The sequence below is a fragment of the Zonotrichia leucophrys genome, chromosome 1 (assembly GCF_028769735.1).
Source record: "Zonotrichia leucophrys gambelii isolate GWCS_2022_RI chromosome 1, RI_Zleu_2.0, whole genome shotgun sequence".
In the NCBI taxonomy this organism is placed as follows: domain Eukaryota; kingdom Metazoa; phylum Chordata; class Aves; order Passeriformes; family Passerellidae; genus Zonotrichia; species Zonotrichia leucophrys.
Window position 1 is genome coordinate 68,120,702 of NC_088169.1, and position 24,226 is coordinate 68,144,927.

The window sequence follows — 24,226 nt, forward strand, 5'->3', positions numbered from 1 at the left end:
CCTTCCATAAACTTGGCTCAGAGAGACTTTGTTGCCTGTTGCTCACCTAGAGCAGCCCGATCTCATTAATTCAAATACCAAGTTAAAGCACACAATTTTAACATGTGCCACTTGCTTTTTTTCCAGAGTGAAGATTCAGATGAAGAAGATCTCTGTGCTATCAGTAATAAATGGACTTTCCAAAGAACCAGCAAACGATGGTCTCGGGTGGACGACATTGACGCTCTGCTTCACCGGTCTGACAGACATGGCTCTTCTGGGGACATTAAAATGAAAAACACGACAAGCAGTGAGAGCGTCCTTACAGATCTGAGCGAGCCTGAGCTCTCATCGATTCACAGCGAGAGCAGTGGGGGCAGTGACAGCAGGAGCCAGTCTGGCACCACCAGCGCTGCCAGGGAGGCCTGTGACTGCTCTGCCCACCACGATGTGGAGAGCACCGTGCTGCAGGACTCCGCTGCAATAAACACCGCCCCGTCCCCCAGGGACGGCCTGAAGAATGAAAATCCAACACGAGCCAGAGCAAAAACCTTTCTAAAACGCATGGAGACGCTGAAAGCAAAAGCTGTGCATGGAAAGCTAAAAGGCTCAGGAAGAACAGGTCCTTTAGAGATCAGTGGACCAGTTCTCCAGTTTGAGCCAAAATCCTTGAAAGACATGCACTGTGTGCAGATAGTCAATGGCAATCTCCAGAATTTGGGGCAAGATTCAGTCAAAAGAGGGCTTCCCTCTTCTGCCAAATCCAGCAGTGACAGCAGCCAGTCCGAAAACAGCAGCAGTGGGGTGAGCACACCGTGTTTGAAGGAACGCAAGTGCCATGAAGCAAACAAGAGAGGTGGGATGTACCTGGAGGACCTGGATGTTCTGGCAGGAGCAGCCTTACGGCAAGTAGTGGACCAAAACCGCAAAAATGAATTTCATTCCCAAGAGAACTTGGTTGTGCACATTCCCAAGGATCACAAACCGGGGACCTTCCCAAAGGCACTCTCCATCGAAAGCCTCTCACCTACAGACAACAGTAACAGTGTAAACTGGAGGACAGGCAGCATCTCTTTGGGAAAGCAGAACTGCTCTACTCCAAAGGAATCTGGCCTGATGGCTTGCTGTCCTAAAGAGAGCAGAATTAGTATTTATGACAATGTGCCAGGTTCCCACTTGTATGCTAGCACTGGGGATCTCCTGGACATAGAGAAGGATGTCCTTTTTCCTCAGTTGGATGATATTTTGCAACATGTCAATGGACTGCAGGAGGTGGTAGATGGCTGGTCAAAGAAGATGCTGCCAGGTCTGCCAGTTGGTGACGTGTCAGTCAGGGAATCCCCATCATTGCCTTTCCAGTCGCCCACACAGATCACTCTCGATTTTGAAGGAAACTCTGTGTCTGATGGCCGGACCACCCCGAGCGACATGGACAGAGATGGAACATCCCTGAATGAATCTGAAGCCACTGGTGTTAGGGACAGGAGGGACTCTGGGGTGGGAGCATCGCTCACAAGGCCAAGCAAGTAAGTAGCGAAATTTTGTATACAAATCCATAGACTGTGAAATACAATGTAATGAAGCAGAGGTTCTCAGCTTGGGAGTCAGAAGGCCCAGGGTACCATTACAGTGGTGTTCATCCTGTATGGAGATGGGGACTTCCCAGGGAAAGGTGGGATTTTCAGGGAAAGGACATCCTGCTGTGTATATTTTTACATGGAATCAATGCAGAATTCGTTTAATAGAGCAAACTCAGGCATTTTTTTATCCCTTGATCCATTGATTACATATACCGTGTATATGTTGTAGGATGCATTTTTTATTTGGCTTCCAAGTTATGCACCCAGGTCTTTATGAATCTGTAGCTTTATGCACTTTTTAATGAACTGATCTGCTTTAAAAATGTGCCCCTTTGTGCTCAAAGAGAACCTCCCAACTCTGCCCGAGCCCCTTACATGGGTGGGATGAAATGATGGTGAATGACTGACTTCTTAATAATGTGAAAAGTGGAATTTTGTTGATAGTTTACAGACATATTTTAAGTCAGAGTGATGAGCTCCTGTTGAGCCAAGGACCAATGGTCCTGGGCAAAAGCTTTTGTGGATCTAAACTGTTGCATGTTGGGTGGCTTTGAAAGTGCCAAAGCAGGGAGTACATACCTAGTATTTTCTGATACTGGTATTTCTGATAATACTGGTATCTTCTGATCTGCTGTCAATTGTGTTGCACCCTCACAGAGGACTCTGCCCTGCCATGGTTTGCTGCTGCCTGTGCTTGCTCACCACCACCACAAAAGTGAAAGTGGACTGGAGGAAACTATTGAGTAAATGAGCAGTGACAAAGTTTTTAGGATTTGAGTCAGAACTTATATTTAGTGAAATAAGAAAATAAGATTAGGGTTTTTTTCTGATGAATCCAGTATACAGAGAAAGTGCATTGGAGTAAAAAGATGTGAATGGTTCAATAGCTTGGTGGTTTTGGCTCCAGCTAAGGAGACACAGGGTTTAATCCTTTTTCAAAAAAGTCCTTCAGCATTTAATAACAGAACTGTTTGGAGAACCTCATCTCCAAATACCTCAGTGGTCAGGTCAGTCCCTTGGGAGATGAGGGACTAGGCATCAAACACCAGCTCTGAGTCAGGCAAAGAACATTTGTCTCTGAATCTCCCACATCCTGTTGGAAGTGCGTGGGCTAAAGACCATAGCAGGTAGCACTGCTTCCCCAAGTATATGGACAGGACCCACACCCACTTGAGATTCTAATGTTAAAACAACAAAACTTGGGCATTTATGAAATTAAAAGAGATTGACTAAATTGATGTATTTATCTCCAAGGTAAATTTTCTTTCATTTCACACCAAAAGCCATCACTTATGTGTTTGTTTATGTATGTTTTATTCATTGCCCTATCTCACAGTGCACCATCTTTTCTGCCCAACCAAAGCAGTTCTCTGATTTTTCTGTTGTTTCTTTTGCAAAAGGCAGTTACGATGGCAGAGTTTCCAAATCTCTCATCGCCTGAGCCGCTCCATTGCATCGCTTCACATCAGCAACCAGTCAGCAGCCCAGCTGAATCTACTGCAAAAATTCTCTCTGCTTCGACTCACTGCCATCATGGAAAAGTACTCCATGTCAAACAAACATGGCTGGACCTGGTGAGTACCACTGCTAACTGGAAGAAGACTTTTTAGAAGAAAATAGCTTCTCCTAATTCTGTTACTCTGTTGGTAAATAAATGGAATTAGAAGGAACCATTGACTTCAAGTGTGGGATTTCAAACTGTCCCTTTTAATCCATTGCTGCCTCGTGGCTCGTTGGCAGAGTGAGAAATAGATCCTGGAAATCTGGCTTCATTCCTGTGCTCTAACAGAGAGACAACCCTGGCCTTTTGAACAATGCTACAGTTCCAGAAAAATAAACAGGAATAGGAGAGAGTGACTATAAAGTAGGAAAAGTTTACACTAAGTCCTACCAGTATTCATTTGGTAATTCAAAAAGAAACAGCTGCTGCTTCATGTGTTTGATATTGCTTTGTTTGTGCTTTAAAAGAAAGGTTAGAATAGTTATGGGGCTTTTCTCTAGAAATCAAAGATGCAGGCTTTGGCCTAGGCCTGGACCTGTATTAGAGGGAGCTGGCAGCCCTGGCAGCTGTGACAGCTACCTGGTCACTCAGGCAGTGGAGGGAAGCACACATGGATGTGAATGCACACTGTGTGGCTCCTTCTCTACAGAAACCCACACAAACCCTGGTGGGCCCCACAGATTGAGGTACACCAGAAATGGAAATGGGCATGGATAAGAGTTTGAAAGTATCTGAGAAATAATCAAAACGATGACAGAATCTTTCCCTAAGACACTGAGGCACCCAGATAGTCCAGATACAGTGTGACTTGATATTTATATTGTGATTTTCATGCTGAAAGGACCTCCCCAAAATCCCACTAAATTCATCTGTGAGCTACGTTAAGACAAGTTTTCCCTTAGAAATGGAAAACCAGGTATAATTGATACATGTGAGATTCACCTCACTGACATCAGTCATTAGGAAAAGTTAAAAGAGTAATCTGTTATAAATCTAATCTGAGAAAGTCAGGTTGGCTGTTTGTGGTCAGAGGAAAGAGACAGGGGACCCCAAAGCAGCCCATTATACCTCTGGGTGAGACACTCCAGAGGTGTCTCTCTCTAGAGTGGGTATAGAAGTAGCCCAGACAGCTGACTCTTTCTAAATCTCTGTAAAATAACTAAAATTCAGTAAAACTAATCCCCATTTCACTGCTCTCCTTTGGAGTACTCCCTGTGGCTAGCTGGCATCTGCACTGAAATGAATCTCACCTTACCCAACTTCAATTAAGCAGACTAGAATGCAGCAAATTCTAGATGCTACTGTTACTACAAGATTTCCATCCTGAAAGATATTTCTTAAGTTTTTATAATCAGTCTCTAAGGATTTTTAAGAGAGGCACTGCAAATAGCTGTAGAGTTACGCACTGTACTTCTTCAGTAGGTAATTTAAAATGAGTTTTTACTTCTTCCCACACAGATGACACAACTCTTAGTCACATTCAGGTCATATTCATCCTTTTTTTTTTTTTTAATTCCATGGCAGTCATGACTCCCAAAAAGGGAATCCAGTTGGTTCTTGTTTTCATCTCAATTTTTTGAAGAAAGCAAGCTCACCAGCTTTCACTTAAGTTACTCAACTAGAATAAATCATATAACACAAGGGAGGAATCTGACACATAGGGATTTCCTACCATCATTTCTTATTGTAAAATTTTAGTCAATAGAAATACTAAATCATGTAACTGGTAGAAGATCAAAGATCCATGAGCATGTTAGAACCTCCTTTTCCCTCAGATACCCTCTCCACTCAGGTTTGCTCTGCCATTCTTGTGAGTCCCTAAAAGATGCTTTAAACCTTATTGGCTTCAGCTGGATGACACCTGCATAGTAAGAGGTTCTTGTTAAATCTGATTGTTATGCTATACCTTAGAGGCCATCCACTTATACACATTAAGAAATTAATCAATTATGCAAATTTTCAAGTGTCTGTGTATTGTGCATTAAACATTATTTCACCATCTTTATTTCAAAAGGCCCCGCTTACCAATTTCTGCCAGTAGTGTTATTCAGAAGGTGTGTAAATACCCTGATTTTTTCATGCAGCCTGTTCGTGTTAATTTCCAGGTCTGTGCCAAAGTTCATGAAGAGGATGAAAGTCCCTGACTACAAGGACAAGAATGTCTTTGGTGTGCCCCTGATAGTTCACGTCCAGAGAACGGGGCAGCCTCTTCCCCAGAGCATACAGCAAGCCCTGCGCTACCTACAGAGTAACTGTCTAGACCAGGTAGGAGCTTTACTCCATGGACTTGTTCTTTTTTTCTGAAAAGCCACTTTAGGCAAGCAACAGTCAGCATTTTTGTGCCAGGATTATTGGAAGATTATTATCTCTCATGTTGGGCCTCAATCTCCTCTGGTGATTTGATAGTTGGTGCCAAAATTAAAAGTTTTCCATTGTGAGATTTGTATCCAGTAAATCTGTTGAAATTTTGTAGCTGTAGAAGTCCTGCTGATTTGTATACCACAGTCTACTTCAAAGAACATTTTGAGATCTTCATGTATATTGAACGAAACATGGAAAGGGATCAGGACTCCCCACTTCTACACAAATCTGTACTGCTTATGCTTGACTGTTGCCATTGAGGGTTAACTGCATTCACCATTTCACAAGATATGGTACAAAAGGTTTTATTTACTTAGCAAAGACAGAAAAGTCCAAGAATAGAGAGCAAACTCAGCAAAATATTCCAAGTATTCTGTTGACAGAGTCAGATATATCCAGATAGTTAGGTCAGCAGGGGTTCAATGCCAAAGCCATTATAGTACGTTGCCTTTTATAGTGTTCTTAGCTACAACAAGCCAGCTGGGAGACCCTCATGCTCAAAGTATTTCAGATTTTTTTTTATTCCCTTTAGCTACAGAGGGACATACTAATCATATTTTTACTGTTCTTCCCCTAAGGATGAGGATGTATATTTTTATGAACATAGAACTGGGAGAAACCCCCTGGCTGTTTATGTTCAGTCCTCTACTGTTACTGACCTCATGTGATATGACCTCTTTCATAACTGCCTTTAGGCATTTGTAAGTTCAAAAGGAGCAACCAGCGCTTTGCTCTGCAGACTTTGCTGCTTTCTGAGCACATGAAAAGGGTGGAATTAGTCTGTTTTGAATCTTCACATTTTCTAATCACCATTCTGTTTGCTGTTCAGGATTTCTGTTGGGTGACAGTCATCTTCCCCAAAACTGAAATTGAAAGTTAAAGGTGTTCCAGTGAATCACAACCACTTCCCTTTGCAGCCAGTGGGAAAGACAGAGGTCCTTCCTGTCAGTTCTCTCTGTAAAGGGACCCTGTAGTGGTCAGACCTTGACATCTAACTCACAGTGTTAAAGTGAGCTGAGATGAGTTCTGCCAGCCATATGTAGTGCAGGAGCTGAGGGATGGGATGAAGGCTTGTCAGAAATTTATTAAGAGGATGAAAGGGAAAGATACATGGAGACAAGTAGAAGTGATATATTCAGGAGCTAACATGCCTGGTTGCCACAGTGCTCATCTGGGTTTGTGTACTAAGCTGTGTAAAAGCTGTGGAAAGCCAGTGTAGGAAGAAAAGTGATGCAGCAAGCCTGGAATTAGTGATGAGATTGGAGGAGGAGACGCCCAAATAAGAGGAACAGGAGATTATGGATAGGGATGGGCTTGTCAGCTAAGAAGCAGAGCCAGAGGAAGAAAGAGAAGAGAGAGGATTAAGTGGGGAGAATGTAAAAGGGAGTACAAAGGAGAAAGAAAACGCTCTTGAGAGACTTGAGGCAATTAAAAGGTGTTGGAAGCCTCAGACAACTGTCTGCTCCATTTGTGTTTACAGGCTGGGAAGTAGCAGAGGTCTGTGAATGTCAGTTCAGCTGTGGTTTCTTCTTAGAGTAAAATTGGGAAAATACTGATTAAAAAAAGAAGGAGGAGAACTACAAATTGGTGTCCTTTAAAATATCTTTTCACCAAAAACCTTTCTAGGCAAAAACATTCCAGCAGTTCAGCTCCTCTGCTTTACAGTTACTCCCTTTGTTCCCATTTAATTCAAAGTCTGCTAATGCCTGGACAGAGACCTGGGTAACCTCAGCATCTTGCTTCTGTGTCTCTCCTGTGCACTGCAGAAGGCGGGCTAGAGTTCAGAACAGGTGTCAGAGCTTCTACTGCACACTCTTGGCAAAGTTGTGGTTGCTCTAAACCATTGCAGGGTCTGGCTCCTGCCACTGAAATCCCTAAACTGGCATGAGGAGCCCCACAGGGGCTATGTAGGATATGTAATTCAGTTTCACTTTGTGAAAGAGAAACTGCTTTACCTTTTCCAACTGCATCTTTATTTTTGCCATGCATCATACAGCTGCTTATGGGGAAGATGATCCATGCAGCATGAAGATAGTGAAGAGATTGGGGCAGACTAACCTCTGGATTTTTAGTCCCTTTTTATTTACAGAACAAGTCTGTAATAATGCATAACAAAGCCTAAAACATCTTTCTCTATTGAGCGAAGACTCTTTTGATTAATTATTAATTTTTTCCATTAATAAAAAAAAGGAAATTGGAGTTTGGATAAATGTCTTTAAACAGAGATCAAGAGCAGTAGAATGATATGCAGCTGGAGATTGCATGGGTGAGATTTGACATCTGACCTCTCAAATCAGACTTATCTAGAAGTTTTTAATGGTTGTTTATACCAGCAGGAACACTTTCCATCAAAAGGAGAGAACTGAGCCTGTGGTCTGACATTTATCTACTGCAAGCCAAAACCTTATTTTTTGGACAGAATTAGCTAGTCCATCTTTTGGGCAGAATTAGCTAGTCCATCTTCTTCATCTTCAGCACACATTTCTAAGAGGAAAAGGCATTTAAAAAGAAGAGAAAGGGAAAGGGAAAACCAGATGAAAAGAGGTGGATGTTCTTTCTTGTACGCTCTTGTCAGGAGGAAGATCAGAGCTTCACTTGGGATCATAAATACAGAACTCCAGTTCTCTACTTCCTGTACATAAATTTAGCTCTCAAGTGACACTAAATTCATCAGTAAGAAGACAGAGAAGAGCTGCCTCACAGCCAGTCTGGTGCAGCAGTTCCTCTCCATATAAGTAATTAGATAAATATAGCCCCTTATAGAGCTGTGATCTGTGTAATTAGTGTCATGAATGTGCAAGTTAACCGAGGTCCTAAATACCCTCTGGTGAGCATGGGAGGTGTTCTAGAGAGAGGAGGGTCCTCTGTGAACTCTGTGCTGCTTCGTGCTCAGAAGTAAGGGGAAGAAGGCTGAAGGCATTATTCCCTTACCTTTACTGTTTGTTGATGGACTGTGCCATGCAGGAAGCTGCAAGAATCACCTGCGAGACAGCAACCACAGAGGAAAAAGGGTCTATAATTCCCAACTGGAAATGGGCCTTTCCCATAGGTCTCTCTCAATGTTTCACCTTTTTCCCTGCAAAACTGAAGGGAAAACAATGTTAACACTTCCCAAATGAAACACTGTAAACTCACTTGGGAATAAATAATGTGGTTGAGGCCCAGGAATTCACCCCGGGGGGAATTCCGCGGGTGGAGAAGGACAAGAAAGGGCAGCCCTGCCTTGAAGGCATCATTTGAAGAATTACCACTTCCTTTCAAAATAGAAAGCAAACAGGATAAAAATGTATCTTAGTGACACTGCACAAGTAATCCCTCCGTGGCCCCCACTCTCGAACTGGACTTTTCAGTGGGATTTGGGAGAACTCTTGGAAGCAGAGAGCATGAAAGGGAAAAAATATATTTAATCTTGATTTTAAAGTTCTACTAGGAAGTACTAATCTTTTGTCACAGCATTTATTACTTAGCTAAGCATAATATTTTCCTGTTAGTCTTCAAAATATATACCCAAATAAACATGAGGGGCCAGATTCTCAGCTGGAGTAAATCAACAGTCAGTCACCCAAGCCAAGCAAGCCAGGCTGATTTATATCAGCAGAGCATCTTGCTTAAACTTCTCGGGCAGTAGAGAAACCACAAGGCAGTCTGAACCCTCTCTCTAGAATGGGACAGAGGGCAGCAGCATTATTAATCCCTCCAGTCCTTCTGTGGGGGCCTGTGCTTGTCTGCAGGACTTGTAGTACCATCAATTGCATCTGCACATTTTCCTCCTCCTTGCCTAGAGTGAAATAAGCAACTCAAGCTTTGGTCATGATCCAAGTCCCACATATGAATGTATATACCACATATATATTCTTCAAGTGCCACTTTCCCCTTTACCCAAGTCAATGTGGTACGTTTTTAGGTAGGCCTGTTTCGGAAATCTGGAGTGAAATCCCGAATCCAGGCCCTGCGCCAGATGAACGAGAGCTCCCCAGAAAACGTCAGCTATGAGGACCAGTCAGCATATGATGTGGCTGACATGGTCAAGCAATTCTTCAGGGACTTGCCAGAACCCCTCCTCACAAGTAAACTAGGAGAGACTTTTCTGCACATCTATCAATGTAAGTTGATATTTCTACATATTTCTCTTATTATAAATAATTAGACATGGTTATATAGTAATATACTGTAAGTATTTTTGGCATGTTAACACTGGATAGGTTTCTTTCTGCTAGCCTTTGAGATATAAAAAACCCCTCTGCCCTCAAAATCTTTCACTAACAGGTCTTTAGAATCATCTAAACATTTCACTGTCAAATTTAATGGAAATACAATCTTCATACCAGCCTCACAACCAGAAAGAAGACAGAAAAACAGGCTTCTGGACACAAAGACCATGAAGACATATTTTGTCTCATATTTTTGTCAGATTTCTTTAAACGGTGGGCCCATTTCATGCATTTATTCTCAATATAAATGAGTCTTCTGAGCATGGAGAAGTGGTATTTGATCATGAGAATATGTGTCTCTGTAGTTCCCCTTCCTTGCTGTGGCTTCTGATTATTTGTTTTTTCATAATAGTCAATAAAACGTACATGCAAAAACAAGCTGCCTTCATGAAGATCATAAACTCTATGTAAAGAACTCATAGAGAAAGAAAGAAACCAGGGGATTTCTTCTTTTCTTTCCAGCATAAGCAATCTTCCGAAAAATCTGAGATGCATCAGAATAATGAAAGTCCCTGTGAATCAGGAAATGACTGTGTATCTCTTCTCCAGACTGAGGGAGAAATAAATAGTGAGGAAAACACTGAACAGCCAGAGGAATTAGAGTTTTTTTCCTGACAGTGTCCATTATGAGGGCCAGTCAGCCAGCACTCTGGCAGATGCAGCCAGCCTAAGCCAAATAATTGGAAGCACTAAAGAGAAGTGTGTCTAGTCTTTTCACTTGCAGACATTTCAGCTGCCAAAACAATAGAAAGCCATTTTAAAACACTGTGTAATCCCATGCTTAAGAATCTCAGATACTTCCGTTCCTTCTCTTTACTGTAAAAATCTGTCTGTGGCATGCAGTCACTAATGAATTTACCACCACAGTGTCTGTAGCTGGTAGAGAGCGCTGGATTCTGCATGTGAGAGACAGCACTGCAAAGAAATTCAGTGGGTTTGGCTGTACGTGGTGTCTTGGGACACAAGTTAACTGCAAGAGTTGGTGCCCAGCCCTGGACCATCATTTCCCCTTCTCCTTTCCTGCTCACAAGTTGTCTGCCTGCACACACATTAATAAGCTTGTTCAGAAAAGCAACAGGAATTCTAGCTGCTAATAAAATGGCAGTCACAATCATTTCCATGGGGAGGTGGCCAAGGAGAAGATTATCCACTGCAAGGACATGTTCTGCATGTCCTTGGAAACAAATCACCTCCAAATTACTGCTTGATGAAAACTGGGGATGTCTCTTTGCACAGAAGAGACTGCAAGTAAATTACCCCCTTGCTACAGGAAAACAGAGATGGCAGATCCCAGTGGCATCAGCATAAGAAGGTCTGTAGCCAGAGAGCTGCCCTCTTCCAAGACATGAGGCTGAATGGGGAAACAGCCAACAAAAAACATAAAAAGAGGAAGGCATGGGCTGACTCTGTAATGCCTGTGTGGTGCTGCAGCAGGAAATCTGAAGAACTTCTCTTTCAGAGAGAAGGGGAAAAGATGAGTTAGATGAGTTAAGATTGCTAAAATACACTAGGAGTTAAAGGTTTTCAGAAAGACTTGAGGATGAGTCTCTTTAAACCAAGGTAGGAACAAGAAAAAATGGGCTATGTAGGAATCAGAAAATAGTGTTTGGATTAAGAATGAGTAGCAAGGATTTTTTTTTCCATGTGACCAACAACAAATATATTTTTCTGTTTCAGACAGTACTGACAAAATTCCTTTCACAGAAAGAAAAATGTTGAAAATTTCTGGGATACCAATTGTATTTTGTAACATCTGCAATTAAACTAATCTGTAGCTGAGACTTTTTCTTGCCCTTTGTTCTGTTTAACAAATTGTAAATGTGAAGTTAGGAAGAATTCTCCTCTCCTAGTGTATTGGCAGGAGATTTCTGATTTTCTGAGACTCACTGAAGATATTTTTCATATATCCAAGACCTTTTTCATATATCCAGAATGACTTGAATTGCTGTAACACATAGGATTTGGGATGAGATTATTAGTGTAGTAGTCTATACCTCATACCATTGATGAAACTTTCTCCATTTTCCTAAAACTCCCAGTTGCTTAATGTTTACCTGTGACTTGAAGCACTGGCTGGCCTTCTGCTTCATGTACCAGACCCATCAGAGCAACAATAAAGGAGAGGAAGGGATTACCAGAAGGTGTCCTGGGAAGAAAAGACACATGGCATGGATTTAGCAAAGGCTCCCCTGACTTCTCAGAAAAACCTGGCCTTGCTGCTTTCAGAAACTTTAGAAGTATTGAGCTGTGTTCATTTTGTCTTTCATGTCTGAAAGCTTTTAAAATAAAGTGCTTGTACAAGGCTAGCAGTCAAATCTTAAAAGCTGGCTGTTCCCTCTACTGTAAATCTGCTTTTGGTCTTCTTCCACTCGATTACAGAGAGTATGTAATACCCAGAGGAGGACTCAAAGTCCAAACTGAGAGAACTTATGGTAGTTTTTGAAATGAATCTGTCTGAGGTGCTATTTAAGCATTTCCACTACTTCTTCCATTAAACTCTTCTACGGTTTAGGACACAAATCTAAGTGTTCCCAAAGCTTCCCTAAGACTTAAACTTCTGTCTTGCCAGGGGACAAAGAAAACCTGAAAAATACCATTTCAAGCTGTAAGTACTGAGTACTCTTATCCCTTCATAAACTTCAAATGAAGCCCAGTGTCTTTCTTGGGAGCAGCCCTTCAAACAAACAGAGAAATGTCAAACACTGGCATGAGAAGCTGTGCTTTGTGGAGGAGCAGGAGGAGGAGCAGATCAGGACCAGCTGATCTGTTCCCCTTGGTCTCCTGTCATCTGCCTCTTCACTAAGCCATTACTAAGGTCGGGAAAGACGTCTGTGAGTCAAGCACTAACCGAACACTGCCAGGCCCACCACTGAAACACGTCCCTGAGCACCACCTCTGTGTGGGGTTTGAGCACAGAGGGGACTGTGGATGTCTGTGGTACCTTTATCTCTCTGTCCCCTTACCTGATCTGACAACTGGCCCCTGGCCGTCCCTTGCTCCCTGGCAGATGTCCCCAAGGAGCAGCGGCTGCAGGCGGTGCAGGCGGCCATCATGCTCATGGCCGACGAGAACAGGGAGGTTCTGCAGACCCTGCTCTGCTTCCTCAGCGACGTCACCTCCGTGGAGGAAAATCAGATGACTCCCATGAACATCGCTGTTTGTCTGGCCCCTTCCCTCTTCCATCTCAATATAGTGAAGAAAGAAAGCTCTCCAAGGTATGTTTCTTCTCAGCATTATAAATAGTCACATCCTGAATACGGAGTGATACTTTCAGTGGTATGCAGGAAAAATTTTCTAAGCCATCTGCTTTCCAGCACACATTAAACAGGGCATGGCTTCAGTAAGAGGGGAAAACCCCTGCTGCAGAGCCAGAAGCACACTTGTTTTCACAAGCCCAGCAGGCATTTCAGGTTGTCTGTTGTGAACATGCAGTGCCTGCTTTCCATGTGGAATTTTCAATGGGGCACTAGTGAGTTTTGCATGAGTAATGTTGACTTCTGTTAAGGAAAAGGGGTTGATTTTGCTCTGGTTGAAGTCAAAGATTAACAATGTTTTAAAGGACTTTGATATGTAGATTTTCAATGACTGGTTTTTTTCACTTTCAATTTACTGTCTACATTCTGCCATTCAGGAAACAGGGTTTATTTCAGGCCACATTAAAATTGTAACATGGTGAGTGTAGACTAAACAGGGCATAGCCAGGCTAAACATTAGTGGTCCCTCTTGACTTTTTTCCTTCCCATCTGGTTAGAATACACTGAGATTCTTGGTCAAGTACATGTATAACCCATGTCTGAACAAGGGTTTTAAGAAGTAACAATGTAAACCACTTTATATCATGTCTGTTAAAAATCCATTTCAAAATGTATCACACATCATGCAGGACATGAATAACCTTTCCTGCTTTTACCTTTGGCTGAGCAATATTTGAGGTAAACATTTTTCCTTTAAAAAAGGCCCAACAGTTTGAGCAGTCTTGTTGATAAATAGAAACTAAAGATAGGGGTTTTTTTCTCTCTGATGTTGGGAGCATCCTGCTGGTTTTTGCTTTCATATTAAAAAGATTCAGCTTTTTACCTGAGATACTGAATTCAATTACAGAGTAATACAGAAAAAATATGCAACAGGGAAGCCAGATCAGAAGGACCTCAGTGAAAACCTGGCAGCTACTCAGGGACTTGCTCACATGATAATGGAATGCAACAAACTTTTTGAGGTGAGTGAGAGACTCAAACAGCATTATTCGTGGCCACATAATGCAGCACCCTTTGAAGTATTTATGTTTACGCTTATATTTTCTGTCTTGTGTTAGCTCAGAGATTGGTGCCTCACTTATTTGTAAACTTGCTTCATCCAAAGTTTATTTATCTCATTTCTTTATGGCAGTTCCCTTTTAGTATTCAAAAGATGCAGGGTAATTATTCTACGACAGTTTTCAACCAAACCAGTGGATTAGGAAATTTCAGACTAATTCAAATCAAAATCTGCTAGTTTAAAATTTTATTACAATGCTTTTAAGGCCTCAATTAAACTTATTCATCTTAAAAATAATTGCCTTTACACTTTATTTCTGTCTGTCATGCAATAAAGTAAAAATCACATAGAGACCTGCAGCTATGTACACTGCAGCTGGAGGAGAGCAAATGTTCATATCTTCTTTCCCCAGAAGCACAAGGCAATATTTCTGAGGGCTAAAGGAGCAACAGTGGGGTACTGACATCCAGTTATTCAGTCTAACATGGTTCTGCATGAGTAGTGCAGAGCCACGAGCTGTTTTATTAGACTACTTTGATGTTTCATCTTGCATAAAGACAGAAATTGATGTACATTTTGCAGATCCTAGGCTAGAGCAATTGGGTGAATGCTGAATGGTCCATCAGCCTAGAAACATATTGTCTTAAGGGAAAGTTCTCAGCAGGAGATTTTCCCTGTGTGTTTTCTCTCCCTTCTGTGGCACAGGTCCCACACGAGATGATCACCCAATCCCGAAACTCCTATGTTGATGCAGAAGTGCATTCTCCTACCCTGGACGAGCTTGGGAAACAAGTGGATGAGGAAGGAGGGAACTATCAAATGTACCTAGAAAATCTCATGCAAAATCTCCAGAAAGAAGCAAAAGAGAAATTCAAAGGATGGGTCACATGTTCCAGTGTGGAGAACACAGAACTCGCCTACAAAAAGGTAATTTGGGGAGACATGAAAGAAGCAGTAAAGAAACCAAAGCAAAATGCAGCTCAGCTATGGGCCACCCTGGCATGTTGTATGGCAAAACTCACACCCTTCTTTCTGGCAAGGCACTCTTTTATTATTATTATTTTTAAAAAGATTGCTGAAAGCTGTTAAAATGTAATGTAATAGTGATTCAAATATGAGATCCCAGAAAAAGGCACAGAAAGAAAGCTAGGGTCTCTAAAATAGATCAAGTAAGTGACACAGCAAACAACACAACCAGAGAGTGAGCTGAGATGTTAAACAACAGAGAACATTACCTGGGCAAGCTCTTTGACTGGGGGACGTGAAAAGTTTCTGACCAATTCTTGATGTTTGCTAGCAGTTTGGAGAGCACAGCCAGAACACAGGTAGTTACAAAACTTCTTCAGGCTCTCCTATGCTTTTTTAAGCTGGCCAGTTTTATCCCTGATCCTTTTGTCCTTTTTTCATGTGGATTTTTGATACTGCAGCTTTTACTAAAATTTCTGAATTTGTTTTAGGCTCCATCACTTCTTCAGAGAAAGCCAGACCACTGCAGTGAGGCAGAGGGTGCTGCAGGGGCCCTGCAGAGAGTGGAGTTCAGTGCTGAAACTGAGTAGCAAAGCAGAGGTCTCCAAACCAGCAGCAGCTAGCAAGAGGAAGGGATGGATTAGGGGTGGGTGACACTAATTAGACAGGAGAAGAGCACTGGGAGGAATGTGAGATCTGGATGGTGAGGGGGCAGGAGGCAGCATTACCCCAGCTTGGGCAAGTGCAACCCCTTGTCAGGGCAAAGAAATTGCAGTTACTGTGGTTTGCAGCCAGCTTCTGTGAGTGACCTGTCCGGGGAGGGGCTGTGGGAGGCTGGGGAGAGAGTAACAGGGCTCAGGTGGGAGCAGGATGTGGGAGATAGGAAATAGAGGCCTTTACTGCTGGAGGTCAAGGACCTGTGAACTACAGAGGGGATTGGGAGTCTGGGGCTCCAGGGCAGGGGAAATGGGGAACTGAAAGCTTTGGGGATAAAGAATTACAACAATATGAAATAATTTAAGGTGGGAGGTCAGGAAGGTGGGTTTCTGGGGAAACAATTCTGGGTGCACGGGAGGTACTAGAGGTTTCCAAAGTACTCACATTGGTATATGAGAATGGTAGGGTAGGGAAGGGTTAGAAAAACAGGGCTTGCAAGATCCAGTGATTGCAGTTAACTTGTTTACTGCCTAAAACCATGCAGAAAAGCTGGATGTGTGCAATCTAGGATATTCACCTTGTGCATAGCCCAGCACTTTCTGTTCCCCTTACTATAAGCTGTGGAGGTGTTCCAAGAGACAGGATCTGTGAGCAAGAAGGAGTTAGCAAATAGTCTGTGCTCTCTGAAAGGTGTTTTCCCAACACCTCCCTTGCAGCTATTTTGAGGAGCAAACATCTGTGTACCTGACACATAACTGAATCAATGTATGTTCTGCTCCCCCAGAATTAACCAGGACGGTTCATGGACCCTCAGTCCCAGTATATAAGATTGCCTAAGGCAGTTGCTTTATTTCAGCCCAGGGTTTCAGTCTCATCTCTTTTTACTTCTGCAGACACATTTTCATCATTAAACTTAGGATGTTTGGACTTGGAAAAGTGTCTGTCACACCAGAAGTAATGAAGAACCTCACTGGCACTATGGGAACTAGTCCAGATATATTCTGTTGTGACAGCAGAGTAATGAATCACTTCAGATTTCCATCCAGGACTAGTAGAGAAGCAGCAGCAATATATAGTAATGATTAGCAGGGAAATATGAATGCTCTTAAGCTGAACTCAGACACACACTGTGAGATTTTGTCCTCAGTTATCATCTGCTGAACACAGGCATGTAAATTACCGGGGTTTGTGTCCTTGGTCACTCCAGGTTGGGGATGGGAACCCACTAAGGCTTTGGAAAGCCTCAGTTGAAGTTGAAGCCCCCCCATCAGTTGTCCTGAACCGAGTGCTGAGAGAACGTCACCTCTGGGACGAGGACTTCCTGCAGTGGAAGGTGGTGGAGAGCCTGGACAAGCAGACAGAAGTTTACCAGTATGTTTTGAACACCATGGCTCCTCACCCCGTCCGAGACTTTGTTGTTCTCAGGTAAGCTGAGAGCGGTTCTCTGGTACCTTTGCCTCCTGCAGTGCATAAAGAAGATCTGGATTTATCTCAGCCTTCACATCTGTGTAATTGCTCTCCAGGAACTCTACTTCTGGGCAGCAGCGCTGATTTCTCAAACTGAATTAGTCATACACCTACAGCATGCTGACCTTTTCTCTGATGTAATTTGAGCAGCACATACTCCTGAGGCCATAAATATAATTTCTTCCTCAGAACAGATGTCTGATAATAACTGCTCTTCTCTCTCAGCTTTGTTTGTTGTCAAAACAGTGCAAATAGAACCCAATTGTTTTTTACACTGCTTTTGCTGCTCTCTGGGGAATGTTTGATGTTTAAGAGCCAAATGTTTAGAAGAGAAGATAGTGGTGCTTTTAAGCTAAGGCTGTTATACAGTGTCTATATAAGTTATTATCTTAAATTTTCAGTTGGAGTCTTTGTAAATGAAGAAATGCTGATCCATAAAAATCCTAGTGTGGAAATGAACAGAAAGAGGCAGTAGATTTGTATTCTCTCTTCCAAGGGATGACTTCTCTCAAATAATTGTATAGCTGTGTATCAATATTCTACATTCAATCCCAGTTCTGCCATTGTCTATCTGCCTGTACAGAACAGCCAAAGAAAAACCCTCTTCTGTCTTTGAAATCCAGGCCTTTGCTTGCTAGGAGCTATTGTGGAGCTGCTGACATATTTCACTAACAGGGTCAGTCCTACAGTTATTTATTGTAGGATGATTTTGTGCATTCCTGCTTTTGGTGCCTGCTTTCTTTGATTGAAATGATGTGCTAGAGAAATACAAAGCAGTTTTGACAAAGGAAGGAGTACAGGGAGTCAGAATTGTATTAAAGGGAATGAAGATTGAAGGCAAAAGATGGGTCAAATAAAATATAATTACAAAAGTACATCCCTTTTATGAACTTTAGTAGTCTCTTAAAGGATGACAACATGCAGATATTGTTGGTATAAGGGAAGACTTATTGAAACTCTTAGGGGAAGATTTAAAAAATGCTTTCTGTAACCAGTTCTCCCATTACTCTATTTCCTTTGCCTTACCACAGTATACTGGGCTAAATTAACTACTTTATAATCAAATATCTATTATATATTTTATATAATTATATATCTATCATTATTTTATAAATAGTCTTCTTATATAATGTCATTAGCTTGAGCCAGTGATAAATTTGGCCCTGTGCATGGCACTGGGAAGATGGCCTGCGAGCGGCAGGGAGGTTCTGACAGCCGTAATTTGGTCCTCTCATTTGCCTCTTAGTTCACTATTAGGTTTCCTGGTGGTTTATGTTCTTTAAAGACCTGCTGTGCAGCCACATCAGTTAAAGGAAAATCCTGCTATTGAGTTCTCATTCTTTTCACTGACCCAGGCAGAATGACCCCCAAGGACTGAAATACATATCATAAAAATGAATCCTGGTGGGTTCTTAAGGGCTGAAAACAGCCATCAGGCAGATCTGTCAGATTCTGTTGTTTATCTCTTTTGATTGATATCATTAAGTCTAGAGCAAGGTTACCCAGCAATACCGCAGTCAATTTGATACCTTATGATTGGTGGGAAGCGAACAGTGAAATTATAATACACCTCTGGGGACATGAATAAATATATTTTAACAGATGGCAATTTTCTCCTTCTCAGTCAAACTTTGGGCTGTGAAAGGATCAACTTAGTTGTTCCCTTTTTTTTCCAATGTGACAGTCATAACAAGGGGATTAGCCTGCCTAGAGAAGACTCTGATGGTAAGAGGAGAAATGTTTCATATGCCTGGGATATGACACAGCTCTCAGATGCCCTGCACAGGCATCACTTTATTAAAGAATCCACAAGTGTTTCATGTTCATTAAGTATGACAGCATTTTGGTGAGTTAGGTGCCATGATTCTACTACTTTAAGTTTTTTAAAGAACTGCTGAAACTGGCCTAAATCCATATGACTGGGAACAGGAAACCAAAGTCTTCTGAAATCTCTGGGACAGAGAACTTTCCACTTCCCAAATGGCCCAGGGAGTGCTGGATAGTTACCAAAATGATGTGGGCACATCTAAACACTGTGCAGGCACTTGCAGGAGGTGGTTCAGCATTTCTCATACGGATCTCAGCTGTGATTTCCTTCTCCCATATGTTTCATCTGCCAAAACAGCTCATCAATTTTTTTAATGCCCAGGCACATGTAAAACCTTCTGGTCAGTATCTTCCTGTAGTGTCTTGAATAACAGCTCAGTTTCATGTAAGAAAAATGCAAAATGTTAAAATTATCTGCTGAAGTCCAAACTTCAACAGTCCTTGAAAGCAGCTTACCTGCTAAAATATGATACTTCCCAAGGCAGCATAATCCCTGTCTCAGACAATCCACAGCAGGATGATGCATGTTACACAGCACAGTGGGAATTTCTCCTTTTTCCCCACAGCATAGGAAAGAGCACAGACCTCTCCTCTGAGATTGAGTGCAGATGAGAAAGATGTGAGACACAAGAGTATGTAGAGAATGCTTACAGAACAACAAAAAAAAAGTTAAGTATTAAAGTCTAGAAATCTTGAACTTGATGGAAAACTTCTCCAGCATGTTAGAGAGGCTAGAAACCTGGGAAAGAAATGGAAGAACATTTTGTTTTTAATTCAGACACCCTTGAAACATATTCTGGGTATTAGTGAGGACTTCTGCTGTACTGAACTGCATTTCTTGTTCTGTAAGCCTGCATGGGTGCAATGCAGAGTTTCAGCTTTTGCTGGATGGCTTACCCTCGGTCTTTCTCCTTTCCAAAACTTGTCTGACTGCAAAAGGCTCTATCATGCCCTAGAATACTGATGGCTACAAAATGCTCCTCTGGAGAAGCAAAATTTCTCCACCTGGAGCCACACAGATGGGTGGCTATTCCACACAGCCATGAAACTCTACCAGGGACTCCTAGGACAGCCCACTGGCATCGCAGGCAACAAGGATGGGCAGACAAGGAGACTGTAACTTCAGTTCTGGTTCTTACTCATGGGCCCAAAAGTTTCATTGCTAACTTGATTCCACCTTGCATCCATCCCTGCAGGACATGGAGGACGGATTTGCCCAAGGGGATGTGCATGCTGGTCGCCATCTCTGTGGAGCATGAAGAGGCTCCTCTCATGGGAGCTGTGCGAGCCATCGTCATGGACTCCCAGTACTTGATAGAGCCCTGTGGCTCAGGGAAAGCCAGGCTGACCCACATCTGCAGGATTGACCTAAAGTAAGTATCCCACCTGCACAAGGCAATGGCCATTCAGCAGGACAAAATCCTCAAGCTCAGATGCTGGGAGCAGAGGGCAGGGTTAGATTAGCTTTGCTGCTTCAGAGGTTTCCTGCAGTCTTCTCTCCACTCAGTGCCCACCACTGATAGAATGGGATCTTAGAAACAGAATCTGCTCATTTGATTACTGCAAGGGAGAGTACACTTGAAAAGACAAGTATTTGAATGGCCACCACCACCACCGTGGGCAGTGGGGAGCAGGAAGCATGGCAAGCACGTTTCTGTGGGGCATGTTTCTTGAGCAGTTGAGTTTCTCAATAATTCTCTTTTCATTTCTTCAGAGGACATTCCCCAGAGTGGTACAACAAAGGCTTTGGACATCTGTGTGCAGCGGAAGTTGCCAGGATCAGAAACTCATTTCAACCTCTGATTGCTGAGGGACCAGAAACAAAAATCTGAGGAAGTGTTCCTGGGAGCATGTGAGCATAAATCAGGGTCTGGCAGGGAAAAGGAATACTGAAAGTAAAGGTTTGATTTAAGCTGCAGAAATCTGACCAGACCTGGGTCTGTACAAAGCTGAAAAAGGAATTTTATAGGAAAGTTCTTTTATTCTGGAGACTTCACCTTCCCCCCTCCCCTGCATCCACTATGTATTAATTTTTATTCTTGAACTAAACATTTCTTCAGAGAGCTTTTATTACTTTAAAAACAGATTATTGCCATTACTTGTATGTTACATAACTCTGGTATTTAAAGGCTTCTAAGAAGCATATTTTAATTGTAAATAAATAATGTACAGTATGTATATATTTATCTATATTCCATCTATATATATGTATATGTATAAATTAATTATTTTGTATATAACTCAGTGCAAATCACTTGCATCAGTTGGACCTTAAGTGGACCTGTCACTTGTTTCTTAGTGTCTCACTGCTACATAAGCTGTGTTTGCTGTTATCACAGAGCTACCAGGCCTAATTCGTGTGGTAACAAACGCCTGTTCCCAAATATGTTTTGTGTTTGTGTGTGCTATGAGAAGGTACCTAGAAATAGATGTAGGAAGCATTACAGGAACTAAGGAAGAAGGAGGTTGCAGTGCATTTAAAAATAATGAGGAGGGAATCAGTCTCACCAAATAAAATATATGGAGGTGCATCTGAGACAGACATTGTGGAGGCCATTTATGTTCAGCTGCAGAATTGTGACTTTTAGCAGAAGGTGTTGAAAATTTACCTGTTGCCTTAAATGACTGGTAGAGACCTCACTGTGTGCAGTGTTCCAGGTAACTGCTCATCCTCGGACAGCACAAGGTAATGCTGTGTGTCCTGAGATGGCTGAAATCAGACTGGTAACTTATTAAGCTGTAAATTAATTTTTTTTGTAAGCATTTTGTCTAGGTTCTGAGTGTTTCTGTGTTCTTTCCTTCTCCCATAGAGATAGCTAATCCAAAGCAGGTTTTCCACATCCAGTGGACACAAAGACATGCAGATGAACACCATGCCTTTTAAAATTCTTACTATACAAATAACTATGCTTTTTAAAGATTTTAAACACATCTTGGAGATTTAAAAGACTACATAAATACTGTTCTTGGAAAGATTGCTTTTATAGTAACAGCAAGTATTCTCATCTTATATTGCATTGTTCTGCATGATCCCACCTCTGGAGGCATTGGTGGGAGCAGGATTGGGACTATGAGGAGTAGGAGCCATTTAAGCCTATTATATAATTTCATTTTCAGGGACCTATTATTTTGCTAATGGAAGAATGCTTTAAAAGTAATAATAATAATTTGTCGACATTGCCTTTGAGGCAGGGTTCCATTTTGTTTTTAACTAACCTACAACCAAAATGTTATTACATCCATGACTCAGTAAGAATGTACAAGCCTCTTAATACTGTTCTTCATTAATCGCATTTGTTCACTTAGACTTTATTTATTGCTGCATAAACCAGCAGAGTCACTCACAGCCAGTGTTTCAGCTCAGTCCTTCCCGCAAAATCCAGAAAGATTAGTATGAGGTGGATTAAGCAGGATGTATTTCCTATGTGAAGCTACAGCTTTGTGCCCCAATTCAATGAATGAGGAAGTCCCTTCAAAGTCAGAGATTTGAACATTGCCCAGGTGTGGGAGCTGTGCAGTGGATTGTGTTTGGTGACAGCTGCTAGAGCATGAGCCCAGGTGACATCCTGCACACACACGGGGGCTGTGCTGGCAGGGGACAGCGCTGTGAACTGAGGCAGCACACCTGTGGGAGCTCAGGGTGCACAGGGTGACCTAAGGTGACCCACAGTGCTCCAGTATATCCTTATGAAGGAGCAGGACTCCAAAAAAGTCACTGTCATTTTCACCCATGATCTGTGTCACTCATGTTTTGTTGTGCAAGTGCTGGGATCAGGGATGTTGGCTGCCTGGGAGCTCCTGCCTCGAGTTGATGGCCAACAATAGTTGCAATGTGCAGCTGCCATGAGCTTTAAGTCCTGCAGACAGGGGAGCACTCACGGGGCTGTTACGTGGCCGTAGTGGGGTCTGGCAGTCACCCGCTGGCTGCAGCGCACCCCCACTGCCCAGGCTCAGCCTTCCCAGGAGCAAACAGTGCCTCCCCAGCTGGGAATGCCATTCCAGAAAGCAGCACCTCCTCCCAGACGCCTGTGGCCATGGCAGCAGATTTCATGCCGGCTGTTTTCCAAAACATGAGCAATTAGAGTACTTCTGCTACATTAGTTTACATAAATAAATACAGCGGTGCCTCAGCACTAACAGGCACAGAATTTCTAGCCCTGGGAATGGCAGTGTCTGGCAATAAATAATGTCCTAAGGAAAAGAAGGGAAAACCTGGACAGTGGTTTTATCCTGTCTCACAAGTCATTGCTCAGCTGGAAGAGGCCCTGTGCCATCTGCCACCCTTAGCAAGGTAGAGTTGTTTTCCTGCCCTTGCAAAAGCTCTGTCATGAGCTTCTGGCATCTCCAAGCCATGTATTGTTGAAATAAGATTTCTTCAAAATGCACATTATGCCATGTCTACCGTTCAGCTACCACAGTATTTTGTATTGTTACATTGATACATTATGATAATTGCATTTTTAAATGTTATACTCATATCAATACCTCATATTTTTACCTCATCAGTTGTTATCAGTCATTAGTTGTAAATAAATAATTTCAGAGTTGAATAAATTTACATACACTAAAGAATCGTGTTTCTTTGTGCTCTTTTTTCATCCACTGGCTCAAGAAATGCTGAATTTAAGCCCTTGATTTCTTTATTGCAACCTGCTATACACAAAACTGTTCTGGGGTGGCACTTGGGTAATGACTGCAGGCTCAAAATTATATTGTTGTCCATTATACTTAGCCTGTAGTATCCTTATGTATACACGAGCTTCATGGCAAAGACTGTTTTCCAAATTCAGCCATGTTTCTGCATCTGTGTTCTTGTCAATAATTTAGGTCTAGGTTCACAGGAGCTGGGTGAGTGCTGGGTTCACATTGTCAAGACATCAGCCATCTCAAATCCATCAAGCCATTGCAAAAAAGGTATAGTGGCATGATAGTGACTTCTGTAGTTTTTCATACACATTCTACAGATGGATTAAAGGTTCCTTTGGATGAGTGTTGTGGTATAACCCCAGCTGGTACAACCCCCTCTCTCTATCCCTCCACCTGGAGGGACAGGGAAGGGAATCAGAAAGAGGTAAAACCTATGAGTTAACAACAGTTTAATAATTGAACGAAAGCAAAATTATTATTATTATTATTATTGTTGTTGTTACTAATTGTTATTGTTATAATTGTTATCATTGCTATTACAACAACAACAAAAACAAGGAGATAAAAAAGAGAGGAATAAAATCCAAGAAACTCAAATGATCCACAATACAGTTGCTCACCACTCACTGCCCAATGCCCAGCCCATCCCTGAACAACAATTGTCCCCCCCCAGCCAACTCCCCCAGTTTATACACTGGTCATGATGTTCTATGGTATGGAATATCCATTCCATATCCATTCCAAGAATATCCCTTTGGCCAGTTTGGCTCAGCTGT

The 24,226-nt window shown here is 42.2% G+C and overlaps 1 protein-coding gene across 5 annotated transcripts in view; it reads left to right on the forward strand.

Annotated features, from left to right (window-relative positions):
* STARD13 (StAR related lipid transfer domain containing 13) overlaps positions 1-23,367 on the forward strand; it is a 282,314-nt gene extending 258,947 nt beyond the window's left edge. For all 5 annotated transcript variants that reach the window (XM_064716212.1, XM_064716230.1, XM_064716220.1 and 2 more), the window contains 10 exons: positions 127-1,505; positions 2,960-3,133; positions 5,166-5,325; positions 9,326-9,524; positions 12,640-12,847; positions 13,734-13,848; positions 14,592-14,813; positions 16,717-16,934; positions 20,000-20,176; positions 20,518-23,367. In XM_064716212.1, the coding sequence (XP_064572282.1) occupies positions 127-1,505; positions 2,960-3,133; positions 5,166-5,325; positions 9,326-9,524; positions 12,640-12,847; positions 13,734-13,848; positions 14,592-14,813; positions 16,717-16,934; positions 20,000-20,176; positions 20,518-20,635 (2,970 nt within the window). In that variant the 3' untranslated portion in view covers positions 20,636-23,367. The remainder of the gene's footprint in view (positions 1-126; positions 1,506-2,959; positions 3,134-5,165; positions 5,326-9,325; positions 9,525-12,639; positions 12,848-13,733; positions 13,849-14,591; positions 14,814-16,716; positions 16,935-19,999; positions 20,177-20,517) is intronic.
* The last annotated feature ends 859 nt before the right edge of the window (positions 23,368-24,226 follow it).